Genomic DNA, 18,064 nt, shown 5'->3' on the forward strand with positions numbered 1-18,064 from the left:
GTTCCGCAGTTTCTTTGAGAGCGTGTGGCACAAGCTGTCAGCATAGTCTGTGTGGTATATAGATTGTAATGGATTTTTTACCTTCAGTCCTTTTGGTATGATGTCCATCTGTTTGCATTTGGAAAGGAAGATAATGTCTGTCTGTATCTGTACGAGTTTTTTCATGAAGTTGATAGATTTCCACTCCATACGGCTAAATGCAGTGCCTTGCATAATGACAGGTTTCAGAGTAGCAGCCATGTTAGTCTGTATTCGCAAAAAGAAAAGGAGGACTTGTGGCACCTTAGAGACTAACCAATTTATTTGAGCATAAGCTTTCGTGAGCTGCAGCTCACTTCATCGGATGCATTCAGTGAAAAATACAGTGGGGAGATTTATATACACACAGAACATGAAACAATGGGTGTTACCATACACACTGTAAGGAGAGTGATCACTTAAGATGAGCTAATACCAGCAGGACAGCGGGGGGGGGGAGACCTGTGGCCATTTCCAGCAGTTAACAAGAACGTCTGAGGAACAGTGGGGGGGGGGGATAAACATGGGGAAATAGTTTTACTTTGTGTAATGACCCATCCACTCCCAGTCTCTATTCAAGACTAAGTTAATGGTCTTTTTGTTGTAATATTGCGACTTTTGTTCTTGTTAACTGCTGGAAATGGCCCACCTTGATTATCACTACAAAAGGTCCCTGTCCCCCCCTTGCTGGTATTAGCTCATCTTAAGTGATCACTCTCCTTACAGTGTGTATGGTAACACCCATTTTTTCATGTTCTGTGTGTATATAAATCTCCTCCTTGTATTTTCCACTGAATGCATCCGATGAAGTGAGCTGTAGCTCATGAAAGCTTATGCTCAAATAAATTGGTTAGTCTCTAAGGTGCCACAAGAAGTCCCATTAAGTTTCAAGGACCTTCCAATAGGACCCGTGTTCTTAAGTCACACAAAGGTGCTTTTAAAAACTCTACTGTAGAGTTTAGCTGGCACAAAATTATGACACTTGGCAGCTTACCTTATTTAGCCACCTACGTATGGTCCCAATTTGCAGGCTCAGTCAAGGATTTTAGCTACTAAGGCCAACAATTTCAAGTGGAGCCTCTGATGTTCAGTGCCCAGTGGGAGACACTTTAGGTCTGGTTTTCAAAGTGCTGAGCATCGACTGCTCAGGTTAATGGGAACTGCAGGTGCTCTGAAATCAGAGGCCACTTTTGAAAAGTTTGCTGTGTAAGCTTCTTAAACGGCAGGGCAAAATTGCACCCACCAAATCTGGAAGCCAACATATGAAAATCTAGTGCTGATTCGCCCAAGTTCACACAGCAAGTCAGGAATAAAACACAGGAGTCCCTCTAGTCCCCCATTTCCTTCCCCCTTGCTCTAAACCATTAGACAACCTACTCTTCCTAAAACATGGGTTCAATAATATGTAAACAACCACTCTCAGCCCTGCAAAGTCACCTCGCCATCAACTCATCTGAGGACAATCTAGGCTCTGATCCAAATAGACCCTGAGTTTTGTGACCCGGGCTCTTTCTCTCCTAAGCCGTCCACTGCCACTTCCCTCTATAGATACTAAAGATACTGTCAGAGGATGGAGTCCCAGGGGTGTGGCACAGTTGCTCAAGTAAAATAGATGGAAAATGTAGCAGACACACTGGCTGCTGGAGTTAATAGGTTAATTAATCCAAAGTAACCGAGAGAGAGAGAGAGAGAGAGCGCGCCGGTACATAATGGTTTCTTCATGGCATGCTGGCTCCACTTACGCTCTTTGTTGGAACCTGCATACGCTAATAAACCCACCACTGTTTGCTCCCAGGATTATTCAGACCATCAACAGGGATGGATGGTTGATAGGAGCCTGCACCCCATTTGACAAACCCATGTGAGGGGAAAGTTTGTCATTAGGCAGATGGGCTGTGTTCTGTGCTACGATCACCACACAAGAGAGTGGGTTTTATTTACCACTCCCCCACTCTTTGCCTCCTTTTGTGCTCCATCGCTAGAGATTCATGGCTCCCTCCAATTCCACTGTGAATTCAAGTCATTTGAAAGCTGGGGGTGCAAGTTCTGCATGTACAGTGAAATATGACCAAACAATGCACACCCATATTGCTCTTTAATTATTTAGGGAAGCTTTTAATGTTCTGTTAGGCTGTAATAACTGCTTTACCCCTGAGCATGTCTATAGCATCAGTAGGCTTAGAGGGAGTTCATGAATTTTTTATGAATTTGGATGGAAAGCCAAATGTATTGCCAAGAGATTTTTCTTCCCTTGTGATATTTTTTTTGCAACAGGAGGAAATGGTACAAAGAAAAAAATTATACTAATTTGTTCCAAATGTAATAACTCTAGAAGATTCAGAAGGACAATCAAGTGATGGGTTTGCATATTAGATGGCCAGATTGAATGGACTGCAAAAAAGAGAAGTCAGCAGTTCTCCACAAGTGCTACATTTCTGTCAATGTCCAATGTTAATGATGGAGTTCTCCCCAACCCCACTCCCCTTACAGAGGGGGAAAAAGGAGAAACCAACCTATATCAGCATTTAGCTGTTTAAAATGTTATCCTTCCAAGCCTGGCAAAAGCTTCCAGTTCTAATCTGTACAATGCACAGACTGTGTTATATGGAGGAAAAAAACTATTTATGGTCCCAATCTTGTACGACCGAAGCTTTGCTATTGACAATAGGGCTACAGAATCCAGCTCTATGTGACCTATCAAATATTTTCTTCCTTCATTGTGTAAATGAGACCCTTTGGGTTTTATAAAGTAATCCCTTCCTTTTGCTTCGCCCATCTCTAGATTTGGCTTGGTAATGAAATAGAAACCTCATAAGGTGAAGTTTTTGTTTTTTGCTTTGATTCCATCAAATCTGTCTGATTTCCCATACACACTCACAACAAACATGAAAACTGTGTGTTGGTCATCCCCCCTCCCCCAGACCCCCCAAAAGGACCATTTTTGAGAAAAAACAGCTTGAGATTAGTAGTAGTTAAAGACAAATTTCACTGTTCTAGAGCACCTAAGGGACCTGCAAAATCTAGGTCGCTAAGCAGAGAGACGAGTCTTTAGAAGAAGGTCAAACAAAATTATATTAGAAACCTGTACTTGTTAGGAAGATAAAGAGCCTTCTAGGTCAAATGCAATTTAAATCAGGTGACTCCAACAATCTTCTACTTGCTAGCATGAAACTACTAATCGTATACTGTGGCGCAAGGTGGAGTGAAATTTTAAACTGATACAAAGGCAGGGATTTGTTCTAGTCAATTTTATGTATCACTACTAGTTACATTAGACTAAGGGACAAGTGGTTCTATAACAGACCAGTATATCACAAACTGTTATGGGAAGAAACAAATACCGTTTGCCACTGAAAAGCTAGGAATGCAGTCTACAAAGTATCTGAGCTTAACAAGCACATCGTTTCAATTACTAACATTTCTCCTCATTTCAGTTCAAACATAATCTTAGTGGCCACTTATTGCTTATATCGGTAGAATACAAACCAAACTCTGTCAGTCCCTTTGGTCAGTAAGAGCTTTGAACAAACTATTCAGAGGGCAAGACATTCCATCTCACTTCAGCAGTCTGAGAAATATGAATTGCTAAAATCATGATGAAACTGGATGCAATAAGAAGAAAGACGTGATTTTAAGGTTCAACAGGATCCACCAAAGCTAGAAACATTGGTCCTGGCCCAGAGAGGAATTTTAGATCCCTGTTAAACTAGGCTTCAGATGAGCTGTTCCCTGTTTCACTGATGCTATGAAACTGTACGGAAAAAGTTGTGTATGTTTTATATTCAGTTCTTCAAAGCAGACCAATCTGGTACCCTTTGTTTTAGGAAGTGACAATACAGTAAAAGAAAGAAAGGTCTGTAAGTGAGGGAAATTTGCAAAATAATATTGATTAAACAAACTCTGCTGTAACAAAGTAGAGGGGGGAGGGAACATCTGCAAAGTAGAAAAGCAGAACCTAAAATACACCATTTTGTGACTGAAAACAGGCCCTGTGTTTGCAGTCAGCACACAGGAAAATCTTCCATTGAAATCCCATTTCCTTACAAGGAAAACCAAATGCCCCTACCCAATCCTTAGCACTGTGTCCACAAGATAAAGCATGGCTTCTTACAGATCCCTTTAGTGCATTCAAAAATGGGTGCTGTCATCTCAGATCAATAGCTTTTCATTGGCACAGGGCATTTGAGATGCATTTACTGGCAGACACAATCCCATGTGCTGCTCATCTGAATCACCCAGGATTGATCAGCCTGGCTGCAACAGCTTCTGCAAAAATCTGCTCAAAATACTCTGCTCTGAAAAAGCTGTTTCTCTGAAAGTTGCACGCCCGTGATGCTATTGCATTTACAGAGGGGAAAACCCCTCATTTGTACCAAAAGGGAAAAAAAATTCAGAAGTGATGCTTTGGCGTTTGCTGTGTTGACACATTTTGGGTAGTTGGGGATTTAGGTTTCCTAGAAAGCAGGCAGAGACCCCCTTTCAAAAGAACATGGTTTCTCTGTGTCTCAGTGTTGTTACGGAAATATGCAGTAGAGGGCAAAGCCAGCAAATAGCCTAACATGCAAGCATGCATAGCTGCTGCACAAACATTATGCTTAACCCTTTCAATGGAAGCCTGGGATAGAGAGAACTTTTTAGCTGCTGGCCACTGGAGAATACAGTGTGTCATGTACATTGCAGGGTTCGCATGTAGAACTTTGGCTCCGCAAAGCATACACGTAAGTAACGCACCCCTGTATTTCTAGAAGGGAGTAACAGCTGCCGTAGAGTTGTACAGGAATTTTCATTTGTATAAAATGCTGCATAATGAAAAGAGAATACACCCTTAGTACCTGCAGGGGGTGTTTATATATGATACTACTTTGCATTGTCACATGCATTCTAAGGATAAACATAAATTAAGCTGCACGTAACACACTCAGGCAGCATGAATGCAACATATTGTCCCCATTGGACAGAGTGGAGGATGGAGATGCAGAAAGGTAAAGCAGTTGGTGCAGAGTTGGGACTACAACCCTGGTTGTCCCGCTGCCGTGCTCTAACAACAAGGCTGCACCCCGTTTTCTCTGTGTTGGGCCCTTCTGGAGCAAAAGCAGGATTCTTATAGCCAATTTATCCTCCGACAGCTTAGTTTGCTCATTGAAAGGGTTAACGTGGTGCATGCTTAAGTGCCAGCACACCCTAGAGACAGTCCTTGACTGCACATTGCCCCCCATGCCTGTTACCTCCTCCTCCAGTTGGTACGGTACCTGGGGTTGGAGTGGCTTCAGAGTGCAGCGCCAGGTATAGGGAGGGGAATACAAGGACAGCATAGAAGAGAGGGGAAGAGAAAACAAAGGAATATATAAAACCACAGCACATTAGTGAGACTGGGGATCAGTCATACACACAGTCACCAAAGGGTTTAAGAGAGAAAGAAAATGCATTAGCTACACCGCAGCAATCCCCTTTCTGTGCATAATAACTATAGCTATTTGCATAGGCCAAAGAGAAGGAAGATTCCATTGAGTCAGAGATGAATCATCATTCTCAGTTACACATACCCCACCTCCCCAGCAAATGGATGCTAATGGTCAGGTTCCGCCCTTGTGCGCGGCTTTGATTAAGTAAAGCATTTAAGCATGTGCTTACATCTCATTCAAGGGAGGACAAAATTGGACCCTCCACGTTCAGCTTGCTCTAAAATCCAACTAAAGGGCGTATTATGTACATAAGGTGAAACTGACCCAAGCTGTTGTAATCTATGAATCAAACAGAGCTGTGTTTAATTTTACCCTCGTGGTTGAATGCAGCCTGACAGAAATGGAAGCAACATCTGGGTAAGTTTATTTATGACTGAGTCTGGTATCCATCTCTGAAGACAGAACTAAAGCAGTTGATTTCAAGGTTTGGTTTTCTGAACCTTCTTCCACTGAGTTCCAAGTTCTTTTTAGGGGGTCTATAGCAGGTATGTAAAAAATCAAACCAAAGTCATTTAAAGCTGCTAAACAACGCTCTGCTTACTGAGGTTACATACCATTCATTAACAGAATCCTGCCCAACCTAGCCTTGTGTTAGATATATACCAGTTCTCGTGTTCTAGGGCCAAATCCTGCTTGCCTTACTCATGCAGCTTCAGTGAGACTGTGTAAGTAAGTGAGATGAGCAGATCTCACCCTTACTCTTTGTTTTCACTAATGGATAATGGATTGGTTGACCTGTCAAAGCCAACTCTCAATGAGTGCCATTGTCTGTCTTTACCAAGGAAAGGGAAACTTGCCTTTTTTAGGCTGACAATTCATGGCCTGTATTTACAGTGGTATCTGAGATAGTTATTTCTCATTCCTAGTAAGGGGAAGGAAATGTAATGCATCTCAGCTAGCACTGTGGGATAGCGGTGGGCAAACGCCGCAGATCTGTTAGGAAAGTAGAACTATCCGTGACCCAGCAAAGTGAACAACAAGCATATGTGGAACAAACCAACCTAAGGGTTGTTATTCATGTCCTCTAAGCAGGGCATTCACTGAAGCCGCTGCTTCAGAAAAAAACAGTGTATGGCAGGGACCCACGCCACTGAACGTCAGTTTTGCCAATATTACAATACTGTGTAACAGTTCTGGAGCCTGTCTGCTTAAAGACATATAGGAAGCCTTTCATTTTTACTCTATTTTCAATAGGATACCTTTCCAACCCACCATACAATTAAGGAGGAAAAAGAAAAGCAAACACCCATTAAATAAAATCGGAAGTTTAATTGAATTGTATGTCAGTGAGTGCTATAGAAGAGAAAGAGACAGCTTTGTCTGTCTTCCATCCCTAAGGGCTCCTGACCTTTCACTCCATTTGATCGATGTCTCACAATGGGCGTTTTATCCTATTATGAATCTGTGAGTTGTGGCAGTTTCCTTCTGCGGGTCGTCTGTTGATTACTGGGGTGATGGGAAAGTGGCACCATGCCTCCCCCAGCCTGTCTCTGCAGTGGCTCTTGGGGTTTTGTGGACTAGAGAATGCATTTGTTTTATAACTCTTCTTGCACCAATAAAAACAATTTAAGATTGGCAGAAAATATGTGGGCCCTGCTGTGCGATGCTTAGCACAGGGGAGTTGCTATTGCTGCTGTGATTTGAATGTTCCAAAGACCTAAAAAGGTAATACAGGTGGGGGTTTATATTCAGAAAGCGCTTGATCCAGATAAGCATGTGGCCTAACCTAACTTGGGTTACGATAGCTTACCACAATAAATGACCTCCCTAATGGATGAGGGATATTGATAAAGGGTTGTCAAGCACACGGTTTTGGCAGAAAAAACGGTTGCTAACCTTTCCATAATGGTGGTTGCTCGAGAGGTGTTGCATATGTCCATTCCAGAGTAGGTGGGTGTACACCCCGAACACAGTCGCCAGACATTTTTCCCTCAGTGGTACCCGTCGGGTTGGCTCTGGCGCCCTCTGGTGCAGTGCGCTCATGGCACTGGTATAAAGGGATCAGTTGATCTCACGCTCCCTCTGTTCCTTCTTTCCGGCCAACTCAGGAAGGAGGGTGGGTCTTGAAATGGATATGTGCAACATATCTCGAAGAACAACAGTTATGGAAGGGTTAGTAACCCTTCTTTCTTCTTTGAGTGATTGCACATGTCCATTCCAACGTAGGTGACACCCAAGCAGTTGTACAGGTGGTGGCCTCGGAGTTCACGGACATCCTGACTGCAACACAGCTCGACCGAAACTGCCACCGTCGCTGGCCTGTTGAGTGATGGTGTAATGAGTAGCACACGTATGCACGGACATACAAGTCACTGCTCTGTCGATGTCCTAGACAGGGACATGGACCAGGATCACCGCTGATGATGCCTGCGCTCTTGTGGAGTGGGCAGTCAGGATAGCTAATGGTGGAGCACCTGCCTGCTCGTAGCGTGTGCGAATGCACAATGTGATCTAGGGTGAGATCCTCTGAGTCGAGATAGGGAGGCCTCTCATCCTGTCAGCTACCACTGTGAAGAGTTGGGTGGTCGTCTCTATGTAGAATGCTCAGGCACGTCTGAGATCCAGAGGGTGGAGACGTTGCTCCTCCCTGTTCATGTGTGGTTTCGGGTAGAAAACCGGCAAGAGGATTGACTGATCACTGTGAAACTGCAAAACCACCTTCTAGGCCCTTGAGGAAACAAAGAGACCTCTCATGTAAGAAAACAGAACAGTTATCCACCGGGGAGTGAAATGCTGAAATCGCTGTGAGGTGTACCTTAATCGATGAAATCGCTAACCCCTATTGTTTCAGGTGTAACAAGTACTCAAGCATGACCTGTAGTGATGACTGCATGGGTGAGAGACCGTGTTGGGAAGCCCAAATGGAGAACCATTTTCATTTGGAGAGGTATGTAGCCCTGGGAGAGGGTTTCCTGCTACCTAACAGGACCTGGCAGACCTGCTCCGAGCAGGCCAGCTCTGCGGTATTTAGCCATGTAGCTTCCAGGCTGTCAGGTGGAGGGCGCCAAAGTTCAGGTGGAGCAGTCAACAGTGGTCCTAGAAGATCAGGTCGGGGAGTCCAGGGAGCAGTATCGGAGTTGCTAAGGAAAGGCCTAGCAGCGTGGCAAACCAGTGCTGACGGGGCCAGGCTGAGGCTATGAGAATGACCCACGCCCTGTCCAGCTCGATTTTCAGCAGAACCTTGTGCATGAATGGGATAGGAGGGAAAGCGTAGAACAGGTGCTCCACGGGAGCAAGAAGGCATCTGTAAGTGAACCCCGGTCTGTGACCTTGCAGGGAGCAAAACTAGTGACACTTTCTGTTGAGTCTGGTCACAAACAGGTCTTTGGGGGAGTTCTGCACCGCTGGAAAATGTCCCTCACGATGTCTGGGCAAAGGAGTCACTCATGGTGATTGGAGAAAGATCTGCTGAGGTGATCTGCCAGCTTGTTCTGTGCTCCCGGAAGGCGAGAAGCCTTGAGCTGGATTGAGTGGACTATGCAGAATTCCCATAAGCAAACTGCTTCCTGACACAGGGGGGAAGGGTGAGCCTTCCCTGTCTGTCGAGGTAGAACATGGCTGCAGTGTTCTCTATGAGCACTAGTATGCTCCTGCCAACAATGTGAGGTGACTGCTCTGAGCTCTCTGGTGTTGCTGCAGCAAGGAGAGTAGCTCCAGTGACCGTCACCAGCGTTCAGAAAGAACTGATGGGGCGCAGGGTCGGCCTGGCCCTTTCTACCTACACTATGGGCCGCCAGAGCCGACAAGTCACCACTGAGAGAGAAATTTCCACCAACTGTGCTTGGGGCAAGCGCACACCTATATTAGAATGGACATGTGCAATCACTCGAAGAATTGTACTTGACATCTGTATCTGAAGATGGTTGTTGCTAGACTGGGTCAAGCTGTAGCATGCAGTAGGCCTTGCAAAGAACACAGCATGCCAGTTATTGGTCACAGTTGTTGACTACACTTTCTCTTTGTAGGTTGGCAATAGCTCAGTCCAAGAGTGCCAACCCACCTTGTTTCTCTGTCAACAGAATCCTATCAGGAGTTATACAGTAGTGAGCTATTATACTTCAGAGTTTGGGCACCCTAAAAGTAAGAGAGGTTGTTCCCTCATGTTCTACATACTGGCACAGTCTCAGAAATGCACTTTGTAACTACAGGGAAGATACAAAGCTATTTCAGAGGAATTCCTAGACCTGGGTAAATACTGTTGGATAGTTCCCTCTGGTGGCTACCTGAAGTGTGCACTCTCTTCCAGGAAAAAGAGAGAGCTCAGCTCAGTAGAAGCATCTTTGTGGATCAATGGCACAGTCCATCTGGGGGATGGATTAAGTGGACCCTCCCACCCCAAATTTAAACCCTGTCAGCTCTGATTCTAACCACTAGACAACAGTGCTGTCTCCCTTTGATTGTCTTCCTAGTTATACTGATAACCTAGATCTCCTGACACTGGCTGGGTTAAAGTTTTCTCCTCTTCACTGGACCCTCCTAGGGCAAATGCCAAAATACTGTATGTTGTAGCTTTTGAAGGTCAATTACAAATATCCTGGCATAAACCCCACCATTAATGACTAAACACACAGTGATCTCCAAAACCCCTTAATTAACTTGGGTCTTTTCCTCACTCCCTTCATTTCTTTTGCGAGATTGAGTGCAGACCCCCAACAGCCTCTCCTTCCTGCCTGTGGGCTAGCAGCTAGAGACTAACATTCCCCATCTACCCTGACAGCGCACCAGGTTGGGCAATGAAATCCAGTCGAGGTGCTGCTTCTCGTTCGATCTAGCAGCTTGTCAAACTGCAGGGATTCCCTAGCAGCCTGCCAATGCCTGCCGCCTTTGGAATGGTTAGATCACCCAGCTACGTTTTTGTATCCCATGGATACGTCCTCGCTGGATCGCTCTGGCCCACTGTCTCCCAAGCATAACATCGACACAGCAGTATTGTTCAAAGAGATTTTTCAATGTAAATACCATTACTGGAATCTGCACTCAACATTTCTGTGGTGAACTCCATGTGGAGCTACAGTAAAAGGGTCATAGAAATGTATGGCTGGAAGGGATCTCAAGAGGTCATTTACTCCAGCCTCCCACACTGAGGCAGAACCAAATAAATTGGTTCTAGACCATCCCTGATGGGAATTTTGTCTGACCTGGTCTTTAAAATTTCCAGTGCCAGGGATTCCACAACCCCCCTAGGTAACCCTTTCCTGTGCTTAATTATCTTTGTAACTAGAAAGTTTTCTTAATATCTAACCTAAATCTTCTTTAAGCAAAGGCCTACTAGAAAGTTTCTCACTCTGCATACACTGTCTCCCCATAGAGTATATATGTAACTGATGCTACACAGCATGTGAAGAGGGCAGGCATCAAGAAGACTGTCTACTGCTGTGCATGGAGCAAGCATTTCTCTGTAGTTGTAAAAGAGAGAAACCCTCATGCTTCAGGGCATAAGACAACCACTAACTGCCTGGGGTCAGGAAGAAACTTCCCATAAGGGCAGGTTATTGTTTCATAATTGTCCTCTCTGAGGGTTTTTGCACTTTCCTCTGAAGCATCAGGTGCTGGCCATTGTTGGAGACAAGATACTGAGGTAGATGGACCATTATTCTGCTGCACTATGGCAGTCCCTATGTTCCTAAATTTGGAAAAGCAGTCACTACTTTTGCCTAACTAGCTACTCATATGGCCCTCATTAATGGAGTATCTGAGCACTTCAGAATCATGAATGGATTTTATCTGCACAACATCCTTAACAGTGCTATCCCCATTTTACAGATGGGTAACTAAGGCATAGAGTAGAACTTTCTTGCTCAGGGACTATCGGCTCTGCTCATGTCACAGTGAGAAAGTTACCCCCTTTTCCCTTAGTAAAACCACATACTGCATGTGATTTTCAGTGTAGTCTGTAGTTTTGGAAGATGTGCATAATGCTCCTTGTGTTTTAACTTCTCTGGGAGCATGTACCCCACCCGCAAAGTCACAGCAATGCTCTCCTCCACTTACCTTCATTCAGCGGGGCTGGCGACTCTTCCACAATGGATTCTCCGTCTCCCACCTGTGTCCTAGCACGCAGGAAGAATCTATAGCGCGAGATGGGGTCTGTCCTCTTGAGCGTAAACCTTGTTTGGTTTGGGGAGAAGGTCTCTACCAGTGTTCTGCCCATTTTGGATCCATTAACTGGGGAGAAAGGCAAGCTGAATAGGCTTCAGCTTTGTTTCAGACACATGCTATGTTACACATTTCATCTCCTCCCACCTTGGGCCAGGAGCGGAAATCAGCTGATGGTCCAATATACTTCTGGATTGACTATGGGTCAACAGAAAGATTTGTGGAGATGCAACAAAACCTGTCTGAGAGAGCAACAGCAGCCAGCTGCCTCCTGGTGGTGTGTGCATTGAGTAATGGCACAGCTGAACTGTACTGACTAGCATAGGTGCTGGAATTAAGGGTGCGGGGGGGTGCTGCTGCACCCTCTGGCTTGAAGTGGTTTCCATTATATCCAGGGTTTACAGTTTGGTTCAATGGCTTTCACACCCAACCCCTCCCACACACACTACACAAATTGTTCCAGCACCCCTCCTGGCTAGAGATGAGATTCACACCCATGGAGAGGGCTGGTACATGTCCTGCTTAAGCTCTCACAATGAGACTTGTATTGTGCATAGTCCTTGTGTTTGGCCCTCTGCATTGCAGTGAATTCCATACTGTTTGGGGATACTGTGGGGGCAGTTTCACTCTTTCTGCAGTAATCTTCCGGGAGGGAGGGGGGTGTGCGTGTGTGTGAGAGAGAGAGAGAATCTGCTGTACTGATCTCACTGTATTTAGACTTTGCTTGCAATTTATTATTGCAGCCTGGGGCTAAGCCTTATTTTTCCTCCTATGGCCAAGTACTGGGAGATGCTGAGCATCTGCAACTCCTCCTGGCTTACACTGAAATATTGCAGGCACTCAGCACTGCAGCAGGACTTGTCCCCTTCAGAAATAGCAGATGTTTTACCTTGTCATGGAAGTCTCTAATTCTTTAAAGCGCTACTCTTGTGCCGTCATATTTTGGAAAATACCTTTTAGCACCTGGGAGAAGGAACTCTTTCGGGGTTTGGCACTGAATAACCTACTCACCCAAGAGAATACTTGATGAGTTAAAAATAATTGATCAGTTGAGAAAAACAAACAGGTGTGGAACGTACAGGCTTGGTATCTAAGGTTGTATCCAGTGAGAATTCCATTGGGGTGTTCAGGGTGGTCCCATTCCAAAGTGATGGTTTCCAGGTTAGGCTGTCGGATTCTGATATACCTGGGGGCACTGGGTACTTGGGAGGAGGATGGGGCCAGGAGGGAAAAGGAAAGAAAAGACAACATATCTTACAACATGGTACACGTTGCAGGGTGGCTTACATAATAAAGATGCACCCACAAAGATCAGATGCTAATGGAACAAAAACTGCATTAAAAACCATACAGCAGCACTGGGGGTTTCATAAGCACGCTGAGACTCAGAACAATTCTGCACATGAATCCAACACTAGATTCAACAGAATTTGAATTATTCACTATTCATTAACTGAGATGCGTGTACTGCAATCTGATAATTCTCTGCTCATGGGACCCATACCAGTGCAGTGTGCATATCATACCTATGGTCAGAAGGGACTGTCATGATAGTTAGTCTGACCTCCTGCACATTGCAGACCACAGAACCTCACCTACCTACCTACCTCCTCCTGTAATAGATCCATAACCTCTCACCAAGTGACTGAAGTCCTCAAATCATGGTATAAAGACTTCAAGTTACAGTGACTCCCCTATTTACACTAGTTTAAACCTGCAAGGGGCTTGGGCCCTAAGCTGTGAAAACCCCCAGGCTCTCTGGCAATCTGACATGGGGAAAATTGCTTTTTGACCCCAAATATGGTGATCAGTTAGACCCTGAGAATGTGGACAGGACCCACAAGCTAGGCACCTGCCCAAGAATTCTCTGTAGTAACTCATAGACCTCCCCATGCAATGTCCCACCTCTGGGTGTTGGAGATATTTGCTCTGTGGGGGCTAGACCTACCACCACCACCACAGTTTGCAACAGGCAATCGCCTTTGGCTCACATGGTAGACACTTGTGTTTTGGAGATGAAGAACTAGTGTTCTTGGCCCCATTTCATAACTTGTATGTGTAGTTTATCTACTGAGATACCTTTTGTGGGTATCATTACACCAACCCTCTGCACCTGCACCCCGACGTCTTGTTTCCTGTTACACAGAGAGGCTTGTCCAGGTCTCTTCCCCTGCCAAAGAAAAACTACAACTGCTGTTCTGTTTATAACAATGCCCAGTAAGGTATCCTGCCACTGCTACCTGTGTAATCTACTGCAGAGCAGGGAGGGCCTGGTTTACTAACATCGTCATACAATAAAACCACATATGGCCAGGCCCCTGGCTGGCGTTAATTCATCTTTTGACAGGAAGGCTACACATTGACGAGCCAATATGAGGTGCAGTTATTGAACAAGTTGCCCTGGGATACTTCGCAGTTTTCCCTAATCCTCCTCCAAGCCAGTCAAACCCCTTGTTAAGATATCAGTTTTGCTCCCAGCAATCTGAGGAAACCGTCCTCAGTGTACAGGGATTTCTAACACCTGCACTGTATGAGTATGCTTAGAGCTACAGGAAGGGTTTTTCCACCTTTAGCATATCTCCTGTGGAAGCAGGAGGCTCCCTAAAGGGGGGGGGAGGGGAGCACCATTGCCCAAACCCTGCCCTCTGCACTGCCCCTTCCCCTGAGGCCCCACACCGTGCTGTGCCGAGGCCCCACCCTCATGGCGCTCTGAGCCCCTGCCCTTGTGCTGCCCCTTCTCCCTGAGTCACCGTCCTAGCACTGCCCCTTCCCCTAAGGCCCCGCTCCCATGCTGCCTTTTCCCCCCAAGACCCTGCTCACTCTCCTCCCGTGCTTCACTTTCCCTTACAGCCGGTAAAAAATGGGAGGGCTATCAGTTCTAAAAGTGACGAGGACCTGGGCCCCCTTGTTCCAGTGCTCCTGCCTAGCTTTTGTGAGAGCTTGGAAGATCACCCAGCTCCCCAAGAGTGTCTTTTGGCTGGGATGTCACATATGCAGCAGTGTGCACCCCCCCTCCCCTTTCCATTCTTGCTCACTTGGGCCCAAGCCACACAACCTGGATGGCTCTTGGAATGTACAGCTTGTTTGCGTGCAGCAGTAGGGACAAGATTTTGCCCTTAAATCCTAGCGCTTTGTGTAGAGAGGGCTGGTTGGCAGGTCCCATTTGGCTCGTTGAAATACGTGGTTATGGTGATGTGGCTTGCTTTTCAAATGCAAAGACTGATTCAAGTTGTACTGCCAGTTGATGGGGTGGCTCCGTCCTGAGATGTGCATGTGACTTCCCAGTGATCAGAGTGGCACATGGTGCACCCAGAGGCACAATTGGTAACCTTTCAGTCACCCTTTGCTCAAAACCAGAGAGCAGCTCAGCAGGGCAACTGAATTGGTGTATAGATGCATTTGCTGGTGGTGTGTTTGTCTGACCGGTATTTGATATGTCCTATTGAAACTGGACAAACTGCATGGCAACTTCAATGCTCCTTAGCACAGAACAGTTTTAGGGTAAGGCCAGGGGCGCCCCATTGTGTGCTCGGCACAGCACACATACCATAGGCCCTGTCCTGAAGCGCACATGGCCGAAACGTTCAGAGCTGGCAAAGCAATAACTTGCTAGGTAGTGTGGGCCAAATCCTGCTCTCAGCATTGTTCATAACTGCAGAACTTGATTCAGATTCTGTCATTAAGCTGGGATATTGAACAGGGTTTGTTTTTTAAATGGAAGCTTTGAAGCTAATACATATCAATTTACACCCATTAGAACAGTGAGGAGCTTCTTAAATAATTTCCTGACAAGCTGCACCTCCTGAGAGCGTTATCAGACCTGGTTTTGTGCTGAAGGGAGTTATAAAACCAGCACAGCTTGCTGGGATTTGTATGTGCACAAAACTAGGTCAAATGGTACAGAACCATAACACACAGCTAATGGACTACATCTAGAAAAGCTCTTCCTTTTTTGGGCAAACCCATTGTAGGAGTTTTGCATTATGAAGGACTTCAGGATTTGGCCCAATGGCTTTATTTCCCCCTTTAATTACAACTTTCAATGAACGATGATACTTTTACTCACAGTAAGGACCACAGCGGAAGAGTTACAGCCTCCATCATGGCTCTCCATTCCACATTGTTACTTATAATGCACAGGACCATAAACATAAACCTTAAAAGATTCATTGCCAGTTGCTAAAAGGTGCAGCGCTAACAAAAATCTACTGAGCTGTTTACAAATAGGATCTAGAGTAGTGGTTCTTATTGAAGCTGTTCCATTTTAATTAACCATTAATTAGGCCAAAGCAGCAAAAATGAGACACCCTCTGTAGTTCAGAGGTTGGGGTAGTTCCCTGGGATGTTGAAAACCTGGGTTCAATCCCTATGTCTGGTTGGGGAGGAGCAGACCTTTGAAGAGGGAGTACCCTTAACCTTTGCTGTTGAAGCTGTTCCACTTTAGCTATGAATTGGGGTAAAGCAAGCACTAATAGTAAAGGGCCCTCTGTAGCTCAGAGGTTAGTGTTTGTTCCTGGGATGCTGAAAATCCTGGTTCAGTTCTTCCCTCTACCTGGGGAGGGACAGGTCTTTTGAGAGGGAGCGCCCTTAACCTTTCCTCTTGAAGCCGCTTCCACTTTAATTAGCTATGAATTGGGGCAAAGCAAGCACTACTAGCAAAGGGCCCTCTGTAGCTCAGAGGTTAGTGTTTGTTCCTGGGATGCTGAAGATCCTGGTTCAGTTCCTCCCTCTACCTGGGGAGGGACAGGCCTTTGGAGAGGGAGCGCCCTTAACTTTTCCTCTTGAAGCTGCTTCCACTTTAACAAACTATGAATTTCTCCAAAGCAAGCTCCTCTAAAGAGATGCCTTCTCTGGTGTAGAGGTTTGGGCATTCCCCTGGGATGCTGAGGGCCCTGGTTCAATCCCTGCCACGGGGAAGGGGTTTACAACATGTATTGGCTGCCTCTGGGGTCTTTTACTTAAATATTTATTGGGGGGGAGGCACCTTAAAAAAGCAAGTCACTCTTTTGTCCCCCGCAGCTAGGCTACCCGCCCAGGCTGTGGGAGACCCCAGGCCCAACCCCTCCTCTGCAAGGGGTTGTGCCAAGGCTCTCCCACCTCCCAGGAGACCACCCACCTCCCGCCTCCCGCTTACACCTCCCAGCCCCACCCCCCACCTGGCCCCCCAGCCACCGCCCCTCCCGCCTCCCAGGCCCACCCCCCACCCCTCCCGCCCTTGCCCCTCCCGCCTCCCAGGCCCACCCCCCACCCCTCCCGCCCTTGCCCCCACCCACCACTCTTGTGAAGTGAGCGATCTCTGTTCAAACCCCCTTCTGTTTCCAGAAAGACAAGGGCCTTCCGCAAGCGAAAGGGGACCTAAACAGGAACCTCCCACTTCTCTCCTGGGAGGTGGGACAGCCTTCTCCAAATCCTTTTAAATAGTCAGAGGAAGGATTTGAACCAGAATCCTCCACCTCCTAAGCAAGCAACTTAACCACTGGACTATAGAGTGACCCTAGACTGTTGCCCGGCCCAGTTATAGTTAACTAAAGTGGAGACAGCTTCAAGAGAAAAGATACACGCAGCTCAAATCCTAGCTCCTTCAGGACCAGGGACTTGAACCAGGCTCTCCCACACCATAGGTACAAGCCCTGGCCACCAGGCTATACAGGGCTGCTTGCAAATTACCTTTGCTTTGGACCATTTAAGAATTAATTAAAGTGGAAGCCACTTCAAGAGGAAAGGCCAAGGGCACTCCCTCTTCAAATCCCTGCCCCCCATTCAGCACAGGAAAGACTTGAACTAGGGTCTTCAGCAACTCAGGAAAGAGTCTTATCCCCTGAGCTACAGCACGCTTCTTATCTTTAGAGCTTGCTTTGGCCCCATTCATAGTTAAAGTGGAACCGTTTCAACAGGAAAGGTTAAAGGAGCCCACACAGCAGAATACCTTATAGCCCAGCAGTTGGGACCACAACTTGAGAGGTAGGTGGGTGCTATACAAATTCCTTTTCATCAAACATCACTCTCCCCCAGCCTTGCTGACTACCCGAAACACTAGATGATAGAGTGATTCTCAGGCTGTCTGTGGCCCAATTAAGAGTTATTTAAAGTGGAACAGTTTCACCAACCCACATGAAAATATCCTTAGCTCAGGGCACTCACTTGAGAGACGGCAGATCCCTGTTCATCTCACTTTTTAGAGGAGAAGGAGGGGAGGGCTGTGTGGGGTGTGTGTGTGTTAAACTATCATCTACTACAGCCCACGTGAGGCCCCTAACCACTGGGGCTTAAAGGTTACGAGGGAAAGCTCATTCCCCGCTCAGGACACTCATCTGGGAGGCGGCAGATCCCTGTTCTCAATCCCCGCTGTGCATTGGGCAGAGGGAGGAAACTGCCTCAGGTTCTCCCCTATCCTGGGTGCGCACCTCAACCTAACTGCTATAAGGGATGCAGTCTCCCCGCTTGTGTGGAGTTCGGCGGATGCTGAGTGTGCCTCCCAGCTCCAGTGC

General features: G+C 46.3%; 1 protein-coding gene across 21 annotated transcripts in view; it reads right to left on the minus strand.

Moving 5' to 3' along the window:
• NFASC (neurofascin) overlaps window positions 1–18,064 on the minus strand; it is a 184,621-nt gene that overhangs the window by 36,506 nt on the left and 130,051 nt on the right. For 13 of the 21 annotated variants that reach the window (XR_012665721.1, XM_075122073.1, XM_075122076.1 and 10 more), the window contains 3 exons: window positions 12,656–12,778; window positions 11,472–11,645; window positions 5,244–5,282 (listed from right to left, as the gene is read on the minus strand). The exons of 1 other annotated variant lie outside the window; for it this stretch is intronic. Coding sequence is in view for 19 of the 20 variants with exons in the window: in XM_075122073.1 (XP_074978174.1) it covers window positions 5,244–5,282; window positions 11,472–11,645; window positions 12,656–12,778 (336 nt within the window). In the remaining variant the exon portion in view is untranslated. The remainder of the gene's footprint in view (window positions 1–5,243; window positions 5,283–11,471; window positions 11,646–12,655; window positions 12,779–18,064) is intronic. 7 more of the 21 variants (XM_075122080.1, XM_048826981.2, XM_075122087.1 and 4 more) reach the window with 2 other exon arrangements.

Source organism: Caretta caretta, chromosome 21 (genome assembly GCF_965140235.1).
Source record: "Caretta caretta isolate rCarCar2 chromosome 21, rCarCar1.hap1, whole genome shotgun sequence".
NCBI lineage: Eukaryota > Metazoa > Chordata > Testudines > Cheloniidae > Caretta > Caretta caretta.